The 27,088-nt window shown below is 42.1% G+C and overlaps 1 protein-coding gene across 2 annotated transcripts; it reads right to left on the reverse strand.

The window, feature by feature from the left end:
* Positions 1 to 11,839: 11,839 nt before the first annotated feature.
* Positions 11,840 to 26,984, reverse strand: LOC124113678 (trans-1,2-dihydrobenzene-1,2-diol dehydrogenase-like). Of its 2 annotated transcripts, XM_048385712.1 has the most exons (9): positions 26,823 to 26,984; positions 25,374 to 25,484; positions 24,423 to 24,534; positions 22,516 to 22,679; positions 20,341 to 20,590; positions 16,432 to 16,559; positions 13,692 to 13,842; positions 12,857 to 12,961; positions 11,840 to 12,718 (listed from the first exon to the last, which is right to left on the reverse strand). In XM_048385712.1, the coding sequence occupies exons 1-9, from the start codon at positions 26,976 to 26,978 to the stop codon at positions 12,702 to 12,704; spliced, it is 1,194 nt and encodes a 397-aa protein (XP_048241669.1). In that variant the 5' UTR covers positions 26,979 to 26,984; the 3' UTR covers positions 11,840 to 12,701. The 2 variants fall into 2 exon arrangements, with proteins under 2 accessions (XP_048241669.1, XP_046330104.2); XM_046474148.2 differs by having other exon boundaries at positions 11,840 to 12,961; positions 26,823 to 26,983.
* Between the last annotated feature and the right edge of the window lie 104 nt (positions 26,985 to 27,088).

Below are 27,088 nucleotides of genomic sequence, written 5' to 3' on the forward strand. Positions count from 1 at the left end.
ACTGAATGAACTGAAGAAAGAGTATTTTCCACACTTTTTCAATACCAAAGGCAACCAGACCTACAGAGGTCATGTATGATCCCGATGGCATGTGTCCCGCGGAATGCACTGTATTCCTCCAGTGGCATACCAAGAAAGTTCAGGAAGGAGCCTTGTTTGACTTGCAAGAAGAACTCTTAGCCTACTGTCAGAGTGATGCCGACATTTTGAGACGGGGATGCGCTGACTTCCGACAGAACGCCATCAGGACGGTTCGCATGGATCCCTTTGTAGAGGTGATGACAACCGACCCTGATCTGCACCTCCAGCACGCAAAGAATGGAGGTGAAAAAGAGTTCACATGTGGAGAGGGAAAACATTGGTACAGTGTGGATGGCAAGCAGGCACCATCTACGAATTCCTGGGGTGTTTCTGGAATGGGTGTCAGAAATGTCACAAGACCGAGCGTGAAGAACCTCATCCCATCCTGGGCACGTCGATGGGAGCTCGTTATACCGACACCCAATACTGCCTGAGTCCCTTGAACCAACACCCTGAGGTGAAACAGGTCGTCACCCTCTGGGAATGTGTTTACAAAAATGCAACAGGAGGACTCTTTCTTGCAGGGACCCCACTGTATCCACTTACCTGGTCTGCTCAACCCTCGCAACGCCTTCTATGGAGGACGCACCAATGCCACTCGATTATGCTACGAAGCCCAAGAAGGTGAAACCATCAAATACATCGATATCTGTTCACTTTATCCTTACATTTGCAAGACGATGTCCCACGGGACACCCGACCCTCCTTCATCAACCGCCTGTGGACACGTTGTTTGAGCTGAAAGGACTTATCCAATGTCGTGACCTACCCCCGAAATGACTCCGCTACAGATCGGGTGGCAAACTCCTCTGTCCTTTGTGCCTCACATGTGCCGATACCTGGTCAGACTCATCCTGCAAGTACACGGACGAAGAGAGGTCTTGGGTGGGCATGTACGCCACCGTAGAACTCCATGAAGCCTTGAAGAAGTATGGCTACAAGGTGCTTCAGATCTTCGACGTTTGGTATTTCGACACCTTTGCACAGCATGACCCCGACAACCAGCAAGAAGGACTCTTTGACTCCTATATTGACCGTCATTTCAAGGAGAAGCTCGAAGCCAGTGGATACCCCGAGGGATGTACTGATCACGACGCTTACATCCAGGAGATTTACGACAAAGAAGGCATTCGGTTGGACAAGGAACGCAATAGGAAGAACTGAGGACTTCGCACTATTGCCAAGCTCTTTCTTAATTCGCTCTGGGGCAAGTTCGGACAACGGCTAGACTATTGTCAGAACGTCTATATGAACGACCCTGCGCAGTACTTTGCCTTGTGGAGAAATGAACGAAATACCATCGAGGATGTCACCGTCGTCAACGAACACATGGTGGAAGTGACCTATACCCACAAGGAAGAATTCCAAACCCCTCATTCTCATTTCAATGTCGCCATAGCTGCTTGGGTCACCGCACAAGCACATCTCAAGCTGTACGAGACCCTTGTCCTGGTGGGTCGCAGGGTCTTGTACTTTGCCACGGACAGCGTCATTTACATTCATCGACCCCACGACACGAATCCAGAGCTGGGCCATTCGTTGGGTGAGTTTACAGACGAACTTGATGGAAACACAATCAAGACGTTTGTGTCAGGAGGCCCCAAAAACTATGGCTATGAGTTTATAAACCCCAGACCCGATGGAACGCGTACGACCTGCAAAGTGCGAGAGTTCACCTTGAATTACAGAAACCAACAACACCTCAACTTTGACACCATGAAAGGACTGATACTGGGACAACGGCCTGGGAAGGAGGGGGAGAAAATCAGCTTGGATTATCCTCATCAGATCATTCGTAAAGGACCTCGGCACGGGAACGCTCTTGTGACCCGACCCACCCAAAAAGACTACCGCACCGTTTACGACAAGCGATACATCGTCTACGATGAAACCACAGGGCTGCCTGTAGGAACGCTTCCCTTTGGGTACAGAGACGACTAGATCATTTTTATTTCATACCATTGGGGTTTCACAACGGATCGAAAGTGAATCGACATGGACACCTACAGAAAAAACGGATCAAAATCTGACCAATCAGAAGCCTGGGTTTTCGACCAATCAGAGGCCGCCTTTGCCCTGGTCGGCCCTCTGATTGGTCGAAACGAGGTTCTGCTTTCTCTCCCATGCTACAAGCCTGACCATATGGAAAAGAAACACAAGGGTCGGTCCAGTTTGGAAATATTGAGGCTCAGACCAGGCACCGGAACGGACCAATCAGGAAGCAGGGTGTTAGTGTCTTATAACTGACAGACTCTCTCCGGTCATCACTTTTCACTGAACGGTCCAAGCAACAACATCGTCCCTCTGATTGATGTTCCTCACGTTGTGTTGGCTGTTGGCGTTTTATCTGGAAGAAACACGTGTTTGGAGAGAGTACCATCAAGTGTTGACACATCCGTGAAGACTTGGAAAGAAACAATGAACAGAAAATCCGGACTACATCATGTCGAAACTTATGAATGCCAAGACACGGAGCGACATGGGTGGTAAAGGGAGCAGTGAAGGGAGAGGTGAAATGACCGCTGAACTGTGGTGTGAAGTGTACGACGTGATGTGTTTGCGAAGATAAAGGCCGACAACGTGTACGCCAAGTTACGTGCGAAGGCCGACGAAGTGATTTGCGACATGATACGTTTGAAGATGAGGAAACTCACTGAACCCAAGAAAGTAGCACCAAAGAAGAAGATAAAGAAAACCCAGAGCAAACCAGCAGCAGCATCAATAACAACAGCAGCAGCAGCAACCACCACCACAACAACAGCACCAGCCACAACAACAGCAGCAGCAGACACCGAAACGAAAGGGACATCCTTTTTGAAACCTGCAACACCTGCAACACCTGCAACACCTGCAAAAAGACGACCACAGAAGAAATTGTCGCTGAAGACCCCTCATCAAGTACCATGCTATTCTTTGGGATGTGTATGCCGTTATGATGATGATGATGATGATGATGATTATCACGAATGCATGACTATGATCGTGGGTATACTTAGGGTTCTTTTCTTGTTGGATTGACAGGACACCCATCCTTCCTTCCCCCGATGTCGGTTCAGCGCAGTCCGTGTTAGAACAGTGGTGGGAACAAATCCCTCAGGAGCCAACCTTTTCGCCTAATGCGTCTGTGATGATGACGACCAGTGACGGTGATGATCATGAAGCGCTCAAGATGACAGTCCTCCCTTCCATGGATCTGGACACACCCACACTGCTTGATGCTTCTTGGTCACCAACATCACCGGAAGATGTCTTCTCCTCAGGTATGCCCATGGTTTGCGACGACGACAATGTTGACGACGATCCTTATGGAGAAGCTAAACTCACTCCCCTACAACGTGAATGTAGTGTCTGCCGACACAACAACATGTTAAGATACATATATAAGCTGCAACAGTGGTCAAGTGATGTGTCATGTCTGTTTCAGGCAGGCCATAGACTGTACCTGTTTTACTGATGGGTTGGGACCTGTTTGTGGAGGACCACATCTTATGGTTACCCCAGCTTCACTCGAAGAGCTTGAAGATGGAAGATGGAAGATGAAAGGTTTTCGTGTTGTTGTAGGGACATGCAAAGCACTCCCTCCTCAGTTGTCTTTTTGTATTTCCTATGTATCTGGTTGTTGTTGTTGTGTGATTGATCTCAACTCCAATAGGGTGCCGAAACGAGGGTAGAGGCTGAGTTGAGATGTCATCTACGCTGTCTGTCTGTCTGTCTGTCATGTCAGTGCACATGCTCGTTGTAAAAGTAAAGAAAAAAAGTAATGAATAAAAAAAAAATAGATAAAAGAGAAAGGCCATGCTTGAAAGATCAGTTGCCTGGTGTCAGTCATCTTCCCGAGGCAAGAGAGTTAACTGACTTTAAAAGTCCAGTTTCCACCCTTGCCGAACTAGGCTCGATCGTAGCGCCACCAGTGGCTGTTACGAGTTATGTCCTTTCTATGCCTCTCCTATTGACCAATCAGATTCAACCTCTCGTATCACTTGCATTTGCTTCAAACAAAACGGTGGCGCCCAGTCAAGACGACCTGATCGATAATCAAGACCTATATTGTGATCAAACAAGTCATACATCGCGAAGTGCATCAAATCACATGAGCACCTTGATTAAAAACATGAAAAGATATAGAAAATATATGTTGACAACGAGTTAGCGGTGCACATGCTTTGCAAATCCTGCAGTCGACCGAAATCTGCATGACACTTTACGAACCGATTTCGGTGCGCGATTTTGATTGGACTATGCATAGACTCGTTAGTCCGGCCAAAATGTAACTCCAGAATACCAGCCTAGTTCGGCAAGGGTGGAAAATGGACTTTTATAGTCAGTTAACTCACTTGCCTCGGGAAGATGGGTGTCAGTCATCCCAGTACACAGGACAGTCTTATCACATCGTCAGTGACATGCAAGACGTCAGGGAGTCCACATATGACGTCACATGGTGATGATGATAATGATGAAGAGGTCATGACCTCCCCCTCCCCTGTCTGTTATGTCTGTGCACATGTTTGTTGTAAAAGTTAAGAAAATACAGAAAAAAATAGATAAAAGAGAAAGGCCATGCTTGAAAAATCAATTGCCTGGTGTCAGTCACTCAGAACACAGGATAGAGTCTTATCACATCGTCAGTGACATGCAAGACATTTTCTAGAAGAGATGTCTAACTTCGTCATAAAATACACGTACATGGCTTATAACCAACGCGTTGATGCCCCAGAAACATTTTACTTTTTAGACTAACGGCAGAAGTTACACATATAACAACTCTTTCACCTACGTGGATTTCCAAAAATCGCGAAAATATAATGATTGTTACAATACAAATAGTGTTTACTCATACAGGAATAATTCGCTTTGGCTGCAGTAGTCCCATTCCCACTTTATACATGTGCTAAAATATCTCATGACATTTTTAATTTCTTTTTGTACAAAATATTTGTTAAAAAAAAGGCAATAAATATCATATTAGAAGCAACAAATAGCAAAAGAGAAAAAGAAGAAAAGTTTGACATATGTTCATTTAATACAATCTACTTTGTTTGGAAACAATTTTTATAAAAAGACACAAACTTTACATGAATGTTCCTGGAAGAATGACCTCATATGTTTACTTTCAAACTTCGAATATGAAAGCAAACACAGGATTTTCATTTAGAAATGTAACTGCCTGAACAGAAAAGGCATTTGCATGATTTATTCAATGTCAATTTCGTTTCCGTTTACCAATGCAACATTATAATTTCCGGGCTACGATATCCGCCATTTTGGATTGGTCATTTCGCTTTCGGCAGGCTGTCGGCTTGTTGAAATCAGAGACACGCAGATCGCGTATTTTAGTTCTGTTTACCCTTATATATAATCCCCATAAAGGCAACAATGCAGTTTACCGGGCGCACAACTCCCGTGCCTCTGCTGTCTCGCTATACCGTTACCGTGCCTCACGCTCCGGTGACACTCGCTTCACGATCCAACACCCGTTTTCGGTCTTAGGGAGGGCACTATAGCGCGGTAATTGAGTAGACTGGTTCCCGTTCGTTCCTGCGACAGACTGGAACGACCGGTATTGGGTAAAACAACCTTCACCTTGACGTTACGGTAAACTGGTTTAGCGCCTTTGCTGGTTATATAGACAGTTACATAGATGGCGACTAATGTGTCGTCTGTCAACAGTAACATAGAAATTGCAAATATTTTGGATCGGGCGAACAGGTACCAATCTTGTATTTTTTTCCAATTAAAGGCTAAACAACGTGATGCTATTTTGGCATGTGCATCAAGGGGTGTTTTGGGTGTTCTACCGACTGGTTAGGGCAAAACTGTTGTGATACAGTGAACGATTCCGCCAGCACTGTAGTGGTTGTGAATCCACTAAATGCGATTCTCGAAGAGCAGCACAATCGCCTCCGTGGCCACAGTGTAATAATTATAAATAAATGTATGTTTCATGTTTGGAAAATAGTGCTATTTAATATGTAAACCTCCTGAAAGGGCGATACCTTGACGTGGTCAGGAGGCTTAATTCTCTTTGACTTTGATATGGTCGTAAGGGAAGACCAAAATCGCCTTGTTGTAGTGATTATTTTATTGCACATTTTGTTAAATGTTTTCTATAAATAAAAATGTCTTAGTGTACTGTGTCCCATTATCCTCACCCCATATTCAAATTTCAGATCAGTCACATTATTGTTGATGAGGCGCATTGTGTCATATCATGGGGGAAATCTAACTTTCGACCAGCCTTTCTCAAATAGGGGATTTACGTGCAATCCTTAGAGCCCGGTATGAAATTCAGCAGGCTTTGTGCATAGTGAATCCTCTAATTGCAGCTGAAACTCCTGGCAGGTGAAATTTGCAATCAAAATAGATTTATAAACAAAACAGTATACACCAGCGAGGTATCGATACACTTTGTTGATACCCAATTTATGAAAACTTGACATGTTTCGGAAACATTTCCCTAATCTCTATTAAATCTATTTAACAGTATCCCAACTAACATTTAGTACATTGAGTCATTTGATAACACTGATGTAGACATGGAGATCTAAGATTAAGTATAGCCATGGACTTGTATAACTTGTATATAGGTCTGTGGTTTTGCATACAACCTATAATCTAAAGGGCATCAACATTACTTACAAGGGTCAAAAGGGAAAATACCTCCCAAAAGGGTTATAGAATATTTGTTATTAGACTTTCTGCACATGGTTGACCACTGGACAAAAATGATGTTTTCCATGTACAATGTAGTTCAATAGTTTCACACATACATACATATGAATTTAATAATATTCTTAATGCTATTGGAAATGTGAAGTACATCCAAAGTAGTAGTACTAGTACAGTATACTGTCATCTCAAGAAGAAAATTAACACCACAACAATTGCACTCAGAAATCTTTCAATATATTTTCGAATATACACACTACAACATGTACAATCTACAGTATGGTTTGATAAGCTAAGGCAATTCATGTACCGAAGCACTTTGACAATTACAGAGGTTACCGTAGTTACAAATAATCATGACGTGACAAATCCCAAATTTGAACAGTTACCATTCATCTCATCAACTCTTAAAATATGTGATAATAATCACATTTGTTAGTGAAATCATAGAAAAAATTGCTTACTTTTCTTATTCTCCATTCACCAATGTTTAGAAAACATATTGTTCTTAAATGCTAAGTTTAGTATGACAAATGGAAACGTAAAAACAATTTACAAACAGTCTTTTAAACATTTTTCGTTTGAGAAATGGTAACATAAACTCAATATCCTGATTTTGTTTCACAGTAAATATGAATTATGTATTATTGCTTATGTCTGTATGTTTAAACTAGTGATCATCAATCAACATTGTCACTAAAAACAATTGTGAAAGTGAAATTCTAGTCACAGAATAGGTATGTTTTTGCCACGAAATACAGCTGGGATTGATATTAGTTACAAGAATAAATAGTTATAACACTATCTTTCTTCGATACTGCACAAAACAACAGTACAACATGATCATAGAATTAATATCAGACAATCCAATTTGAATGGCCCCAAATATATGGTGAAAATATACAACCATTGAACAGTAACCTCATTAACAAACATTTGCAAATTGATAACCCATCTCAGCTTTTTCCTGAACTTGTGAAAGTATCCATGCCAAATGGCAAAGAAATATCTTAATGCGATAATTGAGCATTTATTCATTTTGTTGTACATGAATACCAGTTTGACCAGATGAGTCAAAGATACTCTTCCAGGAACATTTCTTGATTGGTGGGTAAGAAATTCTGCCAATTGACATTATTTTTTTCTGCCTTTTAATCTTTTTCTTTGATAAGATTTGGGTTCTCTTTTGATTTGCTTAGTTATGCTCAAGCATAATTGAACAACAGACAACTGTTGAGGCTGGTTCACTGACTGTAAGTGGTTGCAAGCAGTTTTGTTTAGGCACCAACGGAGAAGTGGCATCGGTTGACGGTATGTCAGAGACATGGCAGGTCTGTGAGCGTATGGTGGGTGAGGCTGGTTCACTGACTGATACATTTGATAACATAGATCTAATTGAGGAATGCGAATGAGTGGTATAAAGTGCCTGACTGCTACATGCCCAGGTCACTTCAATCATAGGCCCAAAAGTTACATCAGTCTGTACACCCATTTCTCTGGTCTTCGGCACAGTCCTTCCACTCTTTGTATTTGATATTTTCCACCCCCCTGCTCTCCACAAACTGTCAAAAATTTCTCCTCATCTCTAGTCCATCTCCCATTATGGCATGGTTCCTGAAAAATATTATATATTATTTTTTTTCAAATATTCTAAATTTAGGCAAATGGTGCAACATCAGTATGTTTATACAAAATTTGTGTCAACAGCTTAAAACAAAACTTAGAAGGTGAGGTGAAATGGGGTTTAACGTCGCGTCCAAGATTATTGTACTTATTTAGGGACGTGCATGTACGTGTGTGTGTTTGTGTGGCTGCTTGTACTAGTCCGGACTGATGCCGATTTATAGTGCTAGCTCACTGAGATACCATGCTGCAGTTTAACATGAATACCCCACTCAGACACAGTATACTGACTCCGAGCCGACCAGTCCTTGTTTTATCCCCTTAATGCCGAGCGCCAGACAGGGTAACAACAATTAATTAATGCGTCAATTAGCCGACGCTCTACCACTGGACCACGAGCGCTATCACAGGTGCTGAGTGCTCGTTTAACGGGTCATTAGCAGCCCATTAACACGCATGCGCAATTTAAAAAACAATGGATTGCGCATGCGTGTGACGTCATGATCCGCCTCCCCATTCATCAATTCTTGAAGCCACACCCGCCATTGTTCTGTAAACATGACCAGCCAATCCGACTCCGCTATGGTGTACGATGACGTGTTTCGTATTACTTTCGAACCGATGGCTTCTCGTCGACTGGCTTACCACCCGCGGGGTCATAGGTGACTTCGCAGGAGCCTGTCCCCGTTGCGGCCAGTTAACACGGAAGAAAGATTCGAGTTACGGGAGAGACGGCCTGGGGAGTTGTGCACTTTACCGGGCGCACTTTTTCAGATCCAATTAGCGCTGCGCCCAAAGTGGTCCTTTACACACGCTTAGCAGCAATGTCTGACTCTGAAGACTTTGAGATTGACCTTATTGCTACTAATCCCAATGATAAATGTGAGAATGCTTTTTCCTCACCAAAGACCAAAAATGACGTTGCTCTGACTGTAGAGGGAAAACAACTCTATGTGAACAAGGACATGCTGATTCACGTCTCGCCCGTTTTCGCAGTGATGTTCACGGGAGATTTCAAGGAGAGCTCCCAGTCCGAGATCCCTCTACCTAACAAGAAATACGGTGACGTGGTGGAGCTGTTGCAGTGTGCATTCCCTTCTACCAAGGATCATCCGATTACAAGGGAAAACCTGGATGTTGTGCTCCATCTGGCGGATTAATATGGAATTGAATTCCTCAAACAAAGGTGCGAGGGGTTTATCACCAATAGTCTAATGGTAAAAGAAAATATGAGTAACAGAGAGTTTATCCATTACCTGTATCTAGCTGATACCTATGATTTGAAAACTGCCACCAAGTCATGTACGGATTTGGCATTAGGCAAGGAGTATGGGGATTACGATGGTCTAAATAAGACGGAGGGTTTTGAAGAGCTTTCATTAAAAACCAGATTTGATCTCGTTTTGAAAAAATTAATATTCATTGAGCAAAAGGCCAAACCGATTGCATCTCAATTCTCTAAGGAAATGATCATGAAAGCCTACGACAAGGCGACAAAATGTGACTGCTGGAGTCAAGGGATGTACAGCAAGGAACGGGGACCACCATGTTCAAGTTGTCCACAACGCATGCGACACACTTTCGAATCACTGTCAAGTTCAGTAGACAGCCTTGCCAAATGTTTCTCTAGCCGGACACACTATCAAAACAAGCATGGTGTATTCGGCTTTTAAAGATTACAAGGAGTGGCTGAAATGTTCTGAGCTAACTTTGATGTACTGCGTTGATGGAGTTGATTGCTAAGTATTTTTCAACCCTTATCACCCCCAAGGTCTACACACTTCTGCCAACGATGCTGGAGTTTCTGGATCCCACTGGTGTAGACAGCTATAAAGTCCTCCACATAGAAATGAAGTCATCATCATTTGCATAGTACTTGTCTCACAGTTCTTTCTTCAAGTTTGGGAAGAGGCGGAAATTTGATGGTGCCAAATCTGGTGAATACAGAGGTTATTCGTGGAGTTCAAAGTTCAGTAATGTATTGCAGCCATGATGATAACAAAATTGTGGAGAGGTGCATTGTCATGTTGGAACATGAGACAGCTTTAGTGAGTTTTCCACGATGTTAGACTTGATACTCACATGGAAGTCCTTGTGAATGTCCACTTATTTCATACAATATTAATATAGTTTCTTGACTTGTACATTGTTACTGAGTATGCAAACACTATATGAAGGTTTGAAACCTTCTGCTCTTCTCCACCGACCACTTCTGTGTAGAGTGGATAGGGTGTTTGCCCGGAGAGTTGAAGGTCGGTGGTTCAATCCCCTGGCAACACCTTACAAAAAAAGACTTTTATGTTATATAAATGCAATATTCGCGGCAAACCCCATTTCATCTCAAATCGGGTTCTGACAAGGACTTTTGCAGGATTTTTAATATTTGCCACTCAAATGTAAATCAGTTCTCCAAGTTCATAATTGGACCTTAATGTTCCAATAAAGTGCTTCATGTATTGGTCAATGTTGTTCTTGTCTCTCCTCTCCCATGCAGCAAAAAGGGTCATTCTCACCCATCACAGAACAATGCAGGCTGAATGTTAAGGTGAGTGAGTGAGTGAGTTGGGTTTAACGTCCCTTTTAACAGTATTCCAGGTATATCGCGGCGTGTCAGCTTAATGTGGGAGGAAAGCCCGAAGTGATGCAGGTCTCTGACATTTACAACTTTGGTGAAACCCACGAGCACGGGTATGGTGCTGACAAACCTAGAAACATAATCGGGATGAACCGGGATTCGAACCCACAATCAAAGGTTTCTGGCGTACCCAAGGGACGCAACTCTGCGCAGCGAATCGCGGCGCCTAGACGACTGGGCCACCCGTGCCCCCAAATGTTCAGGAGTAGCAACATGGTTAAAACAACACCCAGACCACAGTACATGGTAACTCACTCAATTTGTACATGATTAAACAGCCTCGTAATGAGTAAAACAGCTTGAAATAATGTACTTAATACAGATATGACATGTGATAAATCTTAATCTTCCAGGACTACTTCCCAATGACCCATGAATGTCATCAGAGCGGACAAATGAAGATCTGGTGTTTACAATCGGGGTGAACTGGGATTCGAACCCACAATCATAGGTTTCTGGCATGCGCAAGAGACGCAACTATGCACAGCGGATCGAGGCGCCTTAGACGACTGGGCCACCTGTGTCCCCGCTCCGTATGTGTCCTGGTGCAGATGGCATGGGCTGTTGATCATGCTGTCAACCACTGGTTGGTTTGGTTCTCTCAGACCTGTTACAGATCATGGTGAAATTTTTGGGATATTGCAAGCCATCATCTTAACGACCTTCACTCACTTCCACACAGAACTTGGGTATGGTGTAACGTTACAACATGTAAACTGACTGTATTTACATCACTGTTCGCTTGATTATTATGCTTTGCCGTGTTAAGACCGGTACATTCAATATGAACAAAAATTGTTTGTAAAATATTTATTGCCTTTTTTTCAAGCATGATGCATACACTGGAAAAAAGAAAAACAACCAACAATTGTACTTTCTATTCTATTTATCACAGGACACAGTTGCATGCATCTCATTTTTACAAACAACTCACATGGATTTTTTTATGAAGGCACATAGTCTTAGAATCTTCAGAGTTTTATACTCCCCCGTCTGCTGTATTGCTATACTCTACCCAATCTGCTGTAGCGCTATACTATACCCCCATCTGCTGTAGTGCTATACTGCACCCCCATCTGCTGTAGTGCTATACTGTACCCCCATCTGCTGTAGTTCTATACTGTACCCCATCTGCTGTAGTGCTATACTGCACCCCCATCTGCTGTAGTGCTATACTCTACCCAATCTGCTGTAGTGCTATACTGCACCCCCATCTGCTGTAGTGCTATACTGCACCCCCATCTGCTGTAGTGCTATACTGTACCCCCATCTGCTGTAGTTCTATACTGTACCCCATCTGCTGTAGTGCTATACTGTACCCCCATCTGCTGTAGTTCTATACTGTACCCCATCTGCTGTAGTGCTATACTGCACCCCCATCTGCTGTAGTGCTATACTGCACCCCCATCTGCTGTAGTGCTATATTGTACCCCCATCTGCTGTAGTGCTATACTGCACCCCCATCTGCTGTAGTGCTATACTGTACCCCCATCTGCTGTAGTTCTATACTGTACCCCATCTGCTGTAGTGCTATACTGTACCCCCATCTGCTGTAGTGCTATACTGCACCCCCATCTGCTGTAGTGCTATACTGTACCCCCATCTGCTGTAGTGCTATACTGTACCCCCATCTGCTGTAGTGCTATACTGTACCCCATCTGCTGTAGTTCTATACTGTACCCCATCTGCTGTAGTGCTATACTCTACCCCCATCTGCTGTAGTTCTATACTGCACCCCCATCTGCTGTAGTTCTATACTGTACCCCATCTGCTGTAGTGCTATACTCTACCCCCATCTGCTGTAGTTCTATACTGTACCCCATCTGCTGTAGTGCTATACTCTACCCCCATCTGCTGTAGTGCTATACTGCACCCCCATCTGCTGTAGTGCAGTCTCTATGATGAAGATGATGTTTTCGCTACTTGCATGGCTCATCAGGGGACACTCCAGCTCACCTGAAACACAAACATGGGTTATCTCCCTTCCTTGTGTTATTCTTGTAACAGCACTGTTCATATTCAGCTTACTTGGCTACATGATTTCACAGTTACCTACATAATCCTGTAGGAAGCACTGGGACAGTGACACTATCCTCAGGGTAGAATTACACACATTCTGCCAACTCACACACTGCAATGCCCTGATTATTAGTTCAGTCTGCATCGACTGCCGACCTCCACCACACTGTGCATGTCCTGCATGTCAGTACATATCTTTCACTGAGTAGATAGGGGGTAGAATTGATCTTCAGCAACACATGCATGTCGTAAGAGGTAACTAACGGGATCGGGTGGTCAGGCTCACTGATTTGATTGATGCATGTTATTGTATCCCAATTGTGTGGATTGATGCTCATGATATTAATCACTGGACTGTGTGGTTCAGACACAATTATTTAGGTACCGTCTTCAGCAACCCATATTTGTCATAAGAAGGGACTAATGGGATCGGGTTGTCAGGCTCGCTGACTTAGTCGATGCATGTCATCTTATCCTAATTGTGTGAATTAATGCTCATGATGTCAATCAGTCTGGTCCAGACTCGATTAATTACAGACCGCCGTCATATAGCTTGAATATTATGGCGTTCAACAACAAATAAACAAAGTAATCAAGAAAACATTTGTTCCAGCTCATAATACATTTATAATTGAAATATTGCTTAGTGTCTTGTGAAATAACAAACCTTTCTTGAGACAGTCTCTGACACATCTCTGTTCATACTGGAAACCTTCGCTGTTGGGGAAGTGCATCTTCAGTTTGCATGTAGGGAGAGGGAACTCGAACACCCCTGATGGCGACGTCATCTTCGTAGGACACCAGAACGGGTCCTCAACCTGCAAGTAACAACAGAGTCAGGCAAAGGATCAACCAGGTATCAGATGATACTGTAAATCATGAAATTAATGCAAAAAATTCTACCGTCCGTTGCTCGCATTTTTAACTCGGCATATGGGGTTTGTTGTCATGTCAAGTTCACTGCACATGGGTGTCTCATTAAGTACAAGACCGCCTCCGTGGTCTAATGGTAGAGCGTCTGCCCGGAGAGCGGAAGGTCCGGGGTTTGATCCCCAAACGCGTCATACCAAAAGACGTTAAAAGATGGTACTTGTTGTTACCCTGTCTGGCGCTTGGCATCAAGGGGCTAAAACAAGGACTGGTCGGCTCGGAGTCGGTATACTGTGTCTGAGTGGGGTATTCATGTTAAACTGCGGCATGGTATCTCAGTGTGCTAGCACTATAAATCGGCATCAGTCCGGACTAGTACAAGCAGCCACACACACACACACACACATACAGGTGCATGCACGTCGCTATATAAGTGCAATAATATTGGACACAACGTTAAACCCCATTTCACCTCACCTCACCTCATTAAGTACGAAGGGGCGGTCGGGTAGCCACGTGGTTAAATCATTCGCTCGTCGTGCCGAAGACCTGGGCTCAATTACCGATATGGGTACAATGTGTGAAGCCCATTTCTGGTGTCCCCCGCCGTGATGTTGCTGGAATATTGCTAATAGCGGCGCAAAACTCACTCACTCATTAAGTACAAGTACGACATACAATGATGTACAAGTATAACAAGTATGAAGTACCAAAATGACATGTATGACATGTATCTCATGTCATCCACCTTACACACAAACCACTGCTTCAAATCATTCCCCCAGTTGCCATGATGCCGTAAAATTGATTTAATTACAGGAAGTAGACTCTTTGTCTCACTAAAGATCAGACCTGTGAAGATCCGGGGTAGAATAGGTCTTCAGCAACCCATGCTTGCCATAAAAGGCGACTATGCTTGTCATAAGAGGCGACTAACGGGATCGGGTGGTCAGGCTCGCTGACTTGGTTGAAGCATGTCATCGATCCCAATTGCGTGGATCGATTTTCATGATATCAATCACTGAATTGTCTGGTCCAGTCGATTATTTACAGACTGCCATCATATAGCTGGAATATTGCTGAGTGCGGCGTTAAACAACAAACCAACCAACCAACCCACTTGCCATGATGTGAGTTTAGTTTTATGCTGCTTTTAGCAATATCACGGCGGGGGACACCAGAAATGGGCATCACACATTGTACCATGTCGGGAATTGAACCTGGGTCTTCGGCATGATGAGCGAACGCTTTAACCACAAGGCTACCGGCAGCCCCTACTTCAAACGATAAACACACTCTATTTCAGAAAGATCCAGGTTTTGTTTCACCCAGATCTACAGGACAAACGTACAAGGTTCTTCACTTAGATTTTCCTCAACACAAACAGCAGTGAATATTTACAACATCAGAGCTGAATGTATTGGAATGAAGACAACTAAGGTCATACTCAGGTCCTAAATCAAATATGAAAACAACGTAGGATATAAAAAAAATATCAAATATTGTAAGGTAGAATGACTGACAATACACTATGTGCTCACAGGAACCTACTGTAAGCCATAACTTAAACACAGCATGGCAACAACACGCACAGAAACCCTTTATATGATTATCATAACATGGCTTTGAACAGAAAACACTACCGTATATTGCCACCTATAATACACCCCTGCCGAAACCTTCAAAATCAATCATTTATCCACTTCGTCCATACAAGCCAAGTTCAAGCACATCAGCACGGCCAGGTCCAATAACACTTCCCGCCAATCTAAGTATTTATACAAGCACCACCTACAAAAACTGAAACATTTACACCACAGTCCATGTTTTCTTGTGTATATTAGAAAGTTTCTCTTTGTTTTTTTGCTTTGCTGCTTCGTCCAGCAGATGGGGCCATTTTTTGCTAACCTAGATATATTAAGTGCCCATAAAATAAAGTGAAATTAGGCAATGGATTTGATCTTAAGTGCTTGCTTGTGTGTTGTTTTACACCGCACTCAGCAATATTCCAGCTATATGACTGCGGTCTGTAAATAATCAGGTCTGGACCAGACAATCCAGTGACTGACATCATGAGCATCGATCCATGCAATTGGGATACGATGACATGCATCAGCCAAGTCAGCGAGCCTGACCACCCGATCCCGTTAGTCGCCTCTTACGACAAGCATAGTTGCCTTTTACAGCAAGCATTGGTTGCTGAAGACCTATTCTACCCCGGATCCTCACGGGACTGATCTTTAGTGAGACAAAGAGAGTCTACTTCCTGTAATTAAATCAACTGTTTAAATTAACCCACTTCACTTGAGTGTAAAATGCAAGAAAACATTTATTCATCTGGTGATAACAGGACTTCAACCATTTCAGAGGACAGAAGAAGTCTGATGGAACCTTCAAGTGAAGTTTAGGTCATTAAAGTTTATTCTGAGTTGCAAATTCAATGGATTTGATAGCAAATTAGAGTCCTGACCCCCTCCCTGAAACTGCTGAGTGGAACGTAACATTTTCTTAAGTATAAAGATGCGGACAAGTCTCACTTTGATACAGCCTTTGGTTCCGCATATAAGCATTGAGTTGGAGCTGCTCTGGGTCTTAGTGTGGTACACAATACTGGCGATACGGTCCCCGCTGAACCTCAGAGTTATGGCTCCTCCTGCATCAACTCCTGAAACAACATAAGTGAGTGACTGTTATTTTATGCCAGTGTAGCGGCCATAAAATTTCCGAGTCCTGTGATGGGATTCGAACCACGGACCTTCTGATCAGAGGTTGGCACCCTGTCCACATGACCAAAGAGGTTAACCCCGTCAGCAAGCTGACAAGGTAAGGATGTCATCTGTGGGATGACTCCACGCCCTGCTACATACTCCCCCGTCAACAGAAGGAACGTCCCGGGTCGCACAGTAGGGTACTGAGGCTTATTTTGCTCGAATTTGATATGAACGTGCTCAGCCCCACGTTGGGCGCTAATGTAGCAGCCATAAAATTTCCGAGTCCCGTGATGGGATTCGAACCACAGACCTTCTGATGCTAGGTCGAACGCCTTGTCCACATGACCAAAGAGGTTAACCCCTTCAGCAAGCTGACAAGGTAAGGATGTCATCTGCAATATTCCAGCCACCCCATTCACCTTATTGAGCACCCCTGACCAACTTCTGGACCAGTCCAAGTTATCTTTTAAGCACCATTGTTATAGGTAACCTGCTGTAACACAACACTATATACATATTTTTTTAGCTTTTAAGGTTTATGAAAATATTTGAAAATATTTAATAGTTAATTTCGCACCGAACCACCATGTTGCCGTAGCTGAGGTCAATAACTAGACGCCCTCAAATCACACGAAGCGGGTTCGAACACTGCTGGCGACACTTTTTTTCCAACTAAATTTAAAATAAAACTAGCCAAAACATTTAAAAAATAATCCCATCTACTCAATGTTTAAATTACTTGAAATGTTGGTTCAACATAATGTATGACTGAACAAATAACAGTCCATTCCTGAAAAATAATGGAGCATTTAAACAATAGAATGAAATCACAGATGTGTTTTAATACCATGTTTTGATGTTGTATATTGCTGTTTAACTGAAATTTTATTTGCTGTAAACCAAATTCCCTTGGAATAATATAGCATTATCTTACCTTATTTTATCGAAGTAATCTTTATAAGCGCCCCCCTAAAAAGACCAAAACCTTACATAACAGGTCAAATCTTCATGGGTATACCGTATTTTCTTGAGTATAGTGCATAGGGATGTGCGGTTTTATCGGTATACCTGTTTATTGCAATACAAATTCATCACGATACGTATCGCGATACGTTTTTGGCGTATCATTTTTTTCCTCATTATTCAAACACCACCTGATAAACATACGTATTTTACAATCGGAAATCATCGGGAACGAACGTTGCTGACAACTTGGAACTAGAGTTACTTCCCTTGATTGTTTATCCAACATGGCGGACGCCTTTGACATCGTGCTGAACAAAAAGGGAAAATCTTTTGACATTGAGTGTAATTTTTTTCACAATGTTCGATGAGAGACAATGACTGACATGGAATTTGTCATGATGTATAATTCTTATCAAATTTATGTTAATGTTAATGTTAATGTTTCATTGTTTTTCAAACTGTTTCAGAGAGTTAACATTATTCAAATGTGATTGAAAAAGGTTGGAGACTGTGACTGATATGTATATGCCATGATGTATAGTCTTACCTTATTTAATCAAAACAAAGACAAAACAAATGCTTCATATTCTTTATTTGATTGTAGATAAAAATAATAGTACAATTTATTAAAATTGGTTCATAATTTTGACCAAATTGTTAACATTGCAGCTTTCATATTAATATTTGTCAAAGGGATATGAAAAAAAGCTTTTCTCTTGGTAGAAATTATTTCCCAATATATTGCAATAATATTGCAATATGTTTTTGAAATATTGCAATATATCGCAATACACTTTTTGGTCCAATTCCCAACCCTAATAGTGCGCACCCATGTATAATGCGCACCCATGTATAATGCTCACCCCCCCTCTAGCGGATTCAATATTTTGGAAAAAAATAAATTTCAATACCAAGCGCAGAAAAAAAATTACACCATACCCTATGTTGATTTACCGTTTAAATTGTATTTTTTTTTCTGCTAGGCATTGTTTTGTATCCAGGGATTAAGATTGCTTGTGTATTTTCTCGTAAACTAAGCCGGACACAGCAATCAGCTGTACACACGTTTATGGTATTACCGCACTGCAGAAGGGGTACATTATTGTCTTGTAGCTATTATGGAAAAAGTGTCAGTTTTATCAATTTTTCACGTTTGTTTACTGCAGCTCAATCTCTGACAACACATTTAACTTGAGTATGGTTTTAATAATCGCCCCTATTATCAATTATCAAAGTACCCAGGACGTTTATTATGGCAACTATGGTACATCATAGTGGCCTGTTACTAAAGAGTCAAGACCAGGCACACCAAGTGGCTGATGGCATGAGCATCAAGTCAGCAAATAAGGACTTAGAAACAACAATGTCACACTCTGCAACCAATCATCCTCATCAGCATTCGTAATTCCTCGTATTCTGGCGCCAATGGTACGGTTAAAATCATACAGGTATAGTTAACACAAGGGCACACTTATAAACCATAAATCTTTTGAAGATTTATATCATATGAACCCAGTGATAACTGTTCTCTTGCAATAGTATTGTTTCATTGGTTTGTTGTTTAACATCGCACTCAGCAATATTCCAGCTATATGACGGCAGTCTGTAAATAATCAAGTCGGGGCCAGAGTGAGTGATTTGGGTTTGATGCTGCTTTTAACATTATTCCAGTTATATCACGGCATGTCAGCTTAATGTTGGAGGAAAGGCCAAAGTGATGCAGGTCACAGACGTTTACCACTTTGATGAAATCACAAGCACTGGTATGGTGCTGACAAACCTAGAAACATAATCGGGGTGAACTGGGATTCGAAGCCACAATCATAGGTTTCTGGCATGCCCAAGGGACACAACTCTGCACAGTGAGTCGCTGCACCTTAGACGACTGGGCCACCTGTGTCCCCGGTCTGGACCAGACAATCCAGTGATTGACATCATCAGCATCAATCTACACAATGGGGATACGATCACATGCATCAACCAAGGTAGTGAGTCTAACCACCTGATCCTGTTAGCCGCCTCTTACGCATCTTCCCGAGGCAAGAGCGTTAACTGACTTTACCAGTCCAGTTTTCCCCCCTGCCAAACTAGACTGGAATTCCTGGGCTCGATCGTAGCGCCACCAGTGGCTATTATGAGTTATGTCCATTCTATGCGTCTCCCATATGGACCAATCAGATTCCACCTCTCATATGACATGCATTTGCTTCAAACAAAATGGTGGCACCCAGTCAAGACGATCTGATCGACCATCAAGATCTATTTTGTGCTAAAATGGTTCTTACTTTGCGAAGTACATCAAATCATGTGAGCACCTTGGTTAATAACATGAAAAGATTTGGAAAATATCTGTTACAACGAGTTGGCGATGCACATGCTTTGCAAATCCTGGTCCATAGGAGAGGTTTAGAAGGGACATAACTTGTAATAACCACTGGTGGCACTACGATCGAACCCAGGAATTCCAGCCTAGTTCAGCAAGGGTGGAAACTGGACTTTTAATGTCAGTTAACCCTCTTGCCTCGGGAAGATGATCCTTCACGGGTCTTCCCAAATGAGAACAGTAGTATGACAAAAGCTTACAAAAGGTTCTTCAGTCAGACAAGTTTGTCTAAGAATACATGCATCACAACATATTCAGATAACAAAAACAAAATCTTAATTAGTTTTTTAGTTTATTGTTTTTCCAACCAAATGACCAGAATTTTGCTGAAACCAATTCCATAAATCCAAAATATGACAGAAAGTCTGGCCAGTATGATCACTCACCATCCTTAGTGACCTCTCCTTCTGCCACTATCTTCTCCGGCCTCTCCTTGAAGATCATGTCGGCCATCATGACACAGTAACAGCCAATATCCATGAGGCCACCACCACCCAGCCGCTTGTCATTGATGCGGGCAACGTCGTAATTGTTGATGCAGAATGAATTCTGTATCAGGATGATATCGCCGATGGAGTTGGAAGACACCTCTTCACGTACTTTCTCATAAACGGGAAAGAATCGACTCCAAAAGCCCTGTTACAAACAAAAGTGGCACCAGAGTGAGCATCATTGTAAGACTAGATATGTGTCCCTGAGGTATGCTGACTAGAGGTGTGACAATAAGCATTTATTCCATCGCGAAACCCGAAGAGGATCAACAGGTTATTTATCTGTACGAAACAATCATGTATATGAGTGTGACGTGAAATGATGTGAAACTTAGATCACATATATGAGGGAGATACGAAATTATGTGAAACTCAGACCAAGTATATGACAGTCATGTGAAATGATGTGAAACTTAGATCATATACCTGAGGGCGATGTGAAACGATGTGAAACTTAGATCAAGTACCTGAGGGTGATGTGAAATGATGTGAAACGATGTGAAACTTAGATCAAGTACCTGAGGGTGATGTGAAACGATGTGAAACTTAGATCAAGTACCTGAGGGCGATGTGAAATGATGTGAAACTTAGATCATATACCTGAGAGCGATGTGAAACGATGTGAAACTTAGATCAAGTACCCGAGGGTGATGTGAAACGATGTGAAACTTAGATCAAGTACCTGAGAGCGATGTGAAAAGATGTGAAACTTAGATCATATACCTCAGAGCGATGTGAAACTTAGATCATATACCTTAGGGTGATGTGAAACGATGTGAAACTTAGATCATATACCTTAGGGTGATGTGAAAAGATGTGAAACTTAGATCATATACCTTAGGGTGATGTTAAATGGTGTGAAACTTAGATCAAGTATAAGAAGGTGATGTGGAACGATGTGAAACTTAGATCAAGTACCCAAAGGTGATGTGGAACGATGTGAGTGAGTGAGTTGGTTTAACACCGCTTTTAACAGTATTCCAGTCATATCACGTTGTGTCAGCTTAATGTGGGAGGAAAGCCCAAAGTGATGCAGGTCTCAGAACTTTACCACTTAGGTGAAACCCACAAGCTCGGGATGGTGCTGACAAACCTAGAAACATAATCGGGGCGAACCAGGATTTGAACCCACAATCATAGGTTTCTGGCGTGCCTAAGGGACGCAACTCTGCACAGCGAATCGCTGCGCCTTAGACGACTGGGCCACCCATGCCCCCGGAACGATGTGAAACTTAGATCAAGTATATGAGGGTGACGTGAAATGGTGTGAAAGTTAGATCATATACCTGAGGGTGATGTGAAATAATGTGAAACGATGTGAAACTTAGATCAAGTATACAAAGGTGATGTGAAGCGATGTGAAACTTAGATCAAGTATTTGAGGGTGACGTGAAATAGTGTGAAACTTAGACCAAGTATTTGAGGGTGACGTGAAATGCTGTGAAACTTAGACCAATTATTTGAGGGTGACGTGAAATGGTGTGAAATTTATTTGTAAATTCTATTTTCTGTCCCTTGCATTTGTAATAGTATTTATGAGGCTACTAAATATTGCTCGTCTTGGTTTAGATCTTTTCATTCACTTTGAGGAGACCCATGATTTGGTTGGTTGGTTTGTTGTTTAACGCCGCACTCAGCAATATTCCAGCTATATGAAGGCGGTCTGTAAAAATTGAGTCTGGACCAGACAATCCAGTGATTAAAATCATGAGCATAGATCCTCGCAATTGGAATCGATGACATGCATCAACCAAGTCAGCGAGCCTGACCAACCGATCCCGTTAGTCGCCTTTTACGACAAGCATAGTTGCCTTTTACGGCAAGCATGGGTTCCTGAAGACTTATGCTACCCAGGAATCTTCACGGGTCAGGAGACCCATGACGATCTGAGTGCTGAGTGCAGCATTAAACAACAAACAAACACTTTGAGGACGTTGACCTACCCAGCATCAAACAACAAAGGGAGCCAACCACAGGTACTGTGGACCTATTACAGCTCCAGCTGCCTATACACTGATTCTATGAAGAAATTCACATCTGTGCTCATAGCTGAGACAATGCAGTACTAACTTCCATGAAAAACAGTTTCTTCTCTTTAGCTGTCTTCAGCACATGTTTGGTCTGTGCTGAGGTCAAGGTCATTGGCTTCTCACACAGGACATGTTTGCCAGCATCAAGACACAGGAGACACATCTTATAGTGTTCCGGATGGATGGAACCGATGTAAATAATTTCTGTAAGAAGCAAAACTTCATGAAATTAACATTATTTCAGTGTTCGAAATACCTGCCTGCCCGACCGTCCGAGACGGGTTGATTTCAACTCGGGCTGCCAGATTTTCAAATCCCCCTGCCCGACGGTCGGGTTATATTTCATAGGTGACAATATTCTAAATATTTCCCGATGATAATCATTAATTCACATGTAAAGATGAATGATAAAATGTAACCAAAAAGAAATCCCGTTAGCTTATCCTGAGAAACATATGATTATAGTGGGCAGGCAGGTTTTGGTCAGGGCTGGCAAGTATTTCAGCTAGCCAGTCCTGTGGTCTGGCTGAAATTTTTGGGAGTTTCATACCCTGATTATTTGTACTTCTCCAACTTACACAATATATATAGCCGTGCGACAACTGAAATGTTTGAAGAGTTTGATATGTTGACAGTTAGTTAATGACATTGGATTAAGCTACAATCTCATTAAAATCAGATCTTAGTTCTTGCTATTGACAAAAAAAGATCTGAGGACATCCCATTACGGGTCACATCAGAAAAACCTTTCATCCACCCAATCGCCAACCAGATCATGAAAGTGACAGTCGGAATGTGTTTTCTACTCATGCAACCTCGAAATATTTAACAGAGGGTATTCTGAATGACAGCTACAGGTTCTATAAGCCATTCCAGAATGTTCTTTTTATCAGTTTTCACATAATTAATCAAGAATACGTCAAAATACGTTTGGAAGCGTAGTCTCCAGTTGGAAACTAGTGTTGTAAAGCTCAAGAAAGCTGCCTTCTGATTGCATAATGTCGATTTCTTGTCAGTCATTTCATTGGTCGGTCAAAGTTTGCGAAAGGTTGTTCTGACGTGACCTGTAATGGGATGTCCTCAGATCTCTGTTTAGCGGTAGCGAAAACTAAGAGATTGATTAAGCTACAAACAACCTTGTTTGTAAGTAGAATGGAGTCTAAAACAGATTATAAAGGGTTAGATTTGAACATTTATAAAGCTGGAATGTCAAACTTGAAATATGCAAAAATATGTACATTGGCTTTTTGATCAGTAAATTAAAATTTTAGTATTTGATGATGTTAATACACTAACCACAACCTCAATGTTTGTTATTGTACTTTGCTGTAAAATTGCAACTAATCCGACCACTGTCTAAGACCAATGTGATTCCATGGTCTCCTGACCCGTGAAGATCCGGGGTAGAATAGGTCTTCAGCAACCCATGCTTGCCGTAAAAGGTGACTATGCTTGTCGTAAAAGGCGACTAACAGGATCGGTTGGTCAGGCTTGCTGACTTGGTTGATGCATGTCATCGATCCCAATTGCGTGGATCGATGCTTATGATATCAATTACTGGATTGTCTGGTCCAGACTCGATTATTTACAGACCGCCTTCATATAGCTGGAATATTGCTGAGTGCAGCGTTAAACAACAAACCAACCAACCAACCAACCATGGTCACCCAGGACCCCCCACGGTAGGCCCAGCTGTCTGAGGTGCCACAATTCGTTGTGCACAGTTGCGTCCCTTTGAAGCCTATCATTGGTCAGAATCCTGGTTTGTCCAGATTGGTTCTTGGTTTGTCAGCACCATACTCATATTTGTGGGTTTCACTTCAGGAGAAAAACTCCAAATCCTGCATCACTGCCTTCTTTCCTCCCACATCAAACAGACGTTGATATAACTAAAACACTGTTCAGACCACCATTAAACCCAACTCAATCACTCACTCACTCACTTACCAACATCAGGGTTCTTCACTAGCTCTTCATAGCTTCCATAAGCAGTCTTTATCCCAAACTTGCCAGCAAATTCCTTGGCTCTGTCAGCTGATCGGGCAGCAACAGCTACTACCTGAAGGTGAGCACATACATTTGTTTTGTATGTTTGTTGTTTAATGTTGCACACAGGTGAGCACATATATAGTTGTTTGTATGTTTGTTGTTTAATGTTGCACACAGATGAGCACATATATAGTTGTTTGTATGTTTGTTGTTTAATGTTGCACACAGATGCGCACATATATAGTTGTTTGTATGTTTGTTGTTTAATGTTGCACACAGATGCGCACATATATAGTTGTTTGTATGTTTTTTGTTTAATGTTGCACACAGATGAGCACATATATAGTTGTTTGTATGTTTGTTGTTTAATGTTGCACACAGGTGAGCACATATATAGTTGTATGTATGTTTGTTGTTTAATGTTGCACACAGATGAGCACATATATAGTTGTTTGTATGTTTGTTGTTTAACGGTGCACACAGATGAGCACATATATAGTTGTTTGTATGTTTGTTGTTTAATGTTGCACACAGATGAGCACATATATAGTTGTTTGTATGTTTGTTGTTTAACGGTGCACACAGATGAGCACATATATAGTTGTTTGTATGTTTGTTGTTTAATGTTGCACACAGATGAGCACATATATAGTTGTTTGTATGTTTGTTGTTTAATGTTGCACACAGGTGAGCACATATATAGTTGTTTGTATGCATTAGTCAAGCTCTTTCTTATTTGCAGTTTTTGTGCTTGAAATGTCACATTGAAAAAGAAAAACAGAAAAAAAAATGTTAGACCTAGTTAATTTTTTTAAGCAAATGCTCCTCCTATTTGCCAGCATGGCTATCATATACATGTTTTTGCCAATTTAGTATTCAAGTTTAGTATTCAAACATTCGTCTATTTACCTGATGCTCCTCCGCGTTTTGACTGACAAGAGCTGAGGTGAAGTCATGGGATATCTTCCCAGCACTCAAGATTCCCCACCTGGTTGCCATGGCGATGTGTCTTCCTGCAAACTTCAAGTTTAAAACAGAGTGAGTGAGTAAATTATTCTTATGACACTTTTTGCAACATATAAGCAACATTCAAGCAATGTTCAAGCAACATTCAATTTACATAAACCCTGAGAATTTAAGGCTTCACACATTGTGCCCATGTGAGTGAGTGAGTTGGGTTTAAAGCCGCTTTTAACAGTATTCCAGTCATATCGCGGCGTGTCAGCTTAATGTGGGAGGAAAGCCCGAAGTGATGCAGGTCTCAGATGTTTACCACTTCGGTGAAACCCACGAGCATGGGTATGGTGCTGACAAACCTAGAAACATAATTGGGGCGAACCCCCGGATTCGAAACCCACAATCATAGGTTTCTGGCGTGCCCAAGGGACGCAACTCTGCTCGCCCATGTGGGGATTTGAGCCCTGCATGACAAGGGATCGCTTTACCCACAGGACCTTAAAACTGCTGAACTGAAACCAATCAACCAGACCACTGAACACTTGATCTTCTAAGTGTTCTCATACAAGCAATATACAGTCAAGTCCTGTTAATCAGACACTGTTGGTTGCATATGATTATGTAGGATTAACGAGTAATGGGATGTCCTCAGTGGTAGTGAGAAGTTGTATCCAATTTTAATGAGATTGAGGTAATGTGATTAATCCTGTTTTGTCTATTTAAAGCAGTAGTTGTTTATTGTTAAGCAAGTTTATCTCTGCAGCCGTTGAAATATGCAGCTACTCGCCGACTCGTCTCGCATCAAAACACGGGGCTGTCTACTCGCGCGCCGATGACCATGGAGTACGCTGATCACTGTGTCGGATTATGAGACTAATTAATGAGTGACTACAGCAATTCGTTGCAAATTAGGTGTGTTGGAGTCAGAGTGCGAGACTGTCGGATTAACTGGCCTAAATAGCACTGATTTAATCGGTTCCCATCATAAAGCTGATTGTCGGATTAACAAGTATCGGATAAACAATAATTGACTGTAGGTGTCTGAGGACCAATCCTAACCCAAAATCCCCAATGTGAATATTGCTACAAACTTGATTATTGCAACTTATACTCAAGTCTGGACACATGAAAACGTAGTTGACACTAGCAAACAACTTCCCCCACTGTCGCCCAATCTGATCTCCATTCCAGTAAGTAAACTCGAAACCGCCAACCCCCACTTTTCCATCATCTCAAATGGATCAACCTGTATAACAAGAACCAATAGACAACACATTTGTGTCTTTGAAAAAATTGAATTCAACCCACTTCATCCTTGTGATAATCTGTCTCATTTGAAACGGGAGTTACGAATTTACAAATTTGGAACACCCCTTTAATCATGCATAAAACCAATTGTACCTTAGATAACAACGTTCGTGGTCTGCCAATAACCGCTATTCCAACCCGTAACGAAATATGCTGGTCAAGTAAGAGTTGCGTCCCTTTATCTGCATATTCGTGATGATCACTGATCACACATAACGGTCGTTCGGTTGCGAGTTCAACTCCATGCATCGTTTGGGCCACCTATCATCAGAGGTATCGCTGTGAGGAGCTTGGCGTTCGCCAGCTTCGCAAGCTCCTCACAGCGATGGTCCGCTCGGGGAGCTCTCTATTACCGACAG

Source organism: Haliotis rufescens, unplaced genomic scaffold (genome assembly GCF_023055435.1).
Source record: "Haliotis rufescens isolate VD_foot unplaced genomic scaffold, xgHalRufe1.0.p SCAF_6, whole genome shotgun sequence".
NCBI classification, from domain to species: Eukaryota; Metazoa; Mollusca; class Gastropoda; order Lepetellida; family Haliotidae; genus Haliotis; species Haliotis rufescens.

What these genes read in the sequence shown, in the direction of transcription:
- LOC124113678 (XM_048385712.1), bottom strand. Translation starts at nt 26,978, where the DNA reads ATGCATGGAGTTGAACTCGCAACCGAACGACCGTTATGTGTGATCAGT. An exon ending in AAAACGCGGAGGAGCATCAG is followed by an intron (nt 24,535 to 25,373) that starts GTAAATAGACGA and finishes GCTCACCTTCAG; the next exon opens with GTAGTAGCTGTTGCTGCCCG. An exon ending in CAGAGACTGTCTCAAGAAAG is followed by an intron (nt 12,962 to 13,691) that starts GTTTGTTATTTC and finishes TTTGTGTTTCAG; the next exon opens with GTGAGCTGGAGTGTCCCCTG.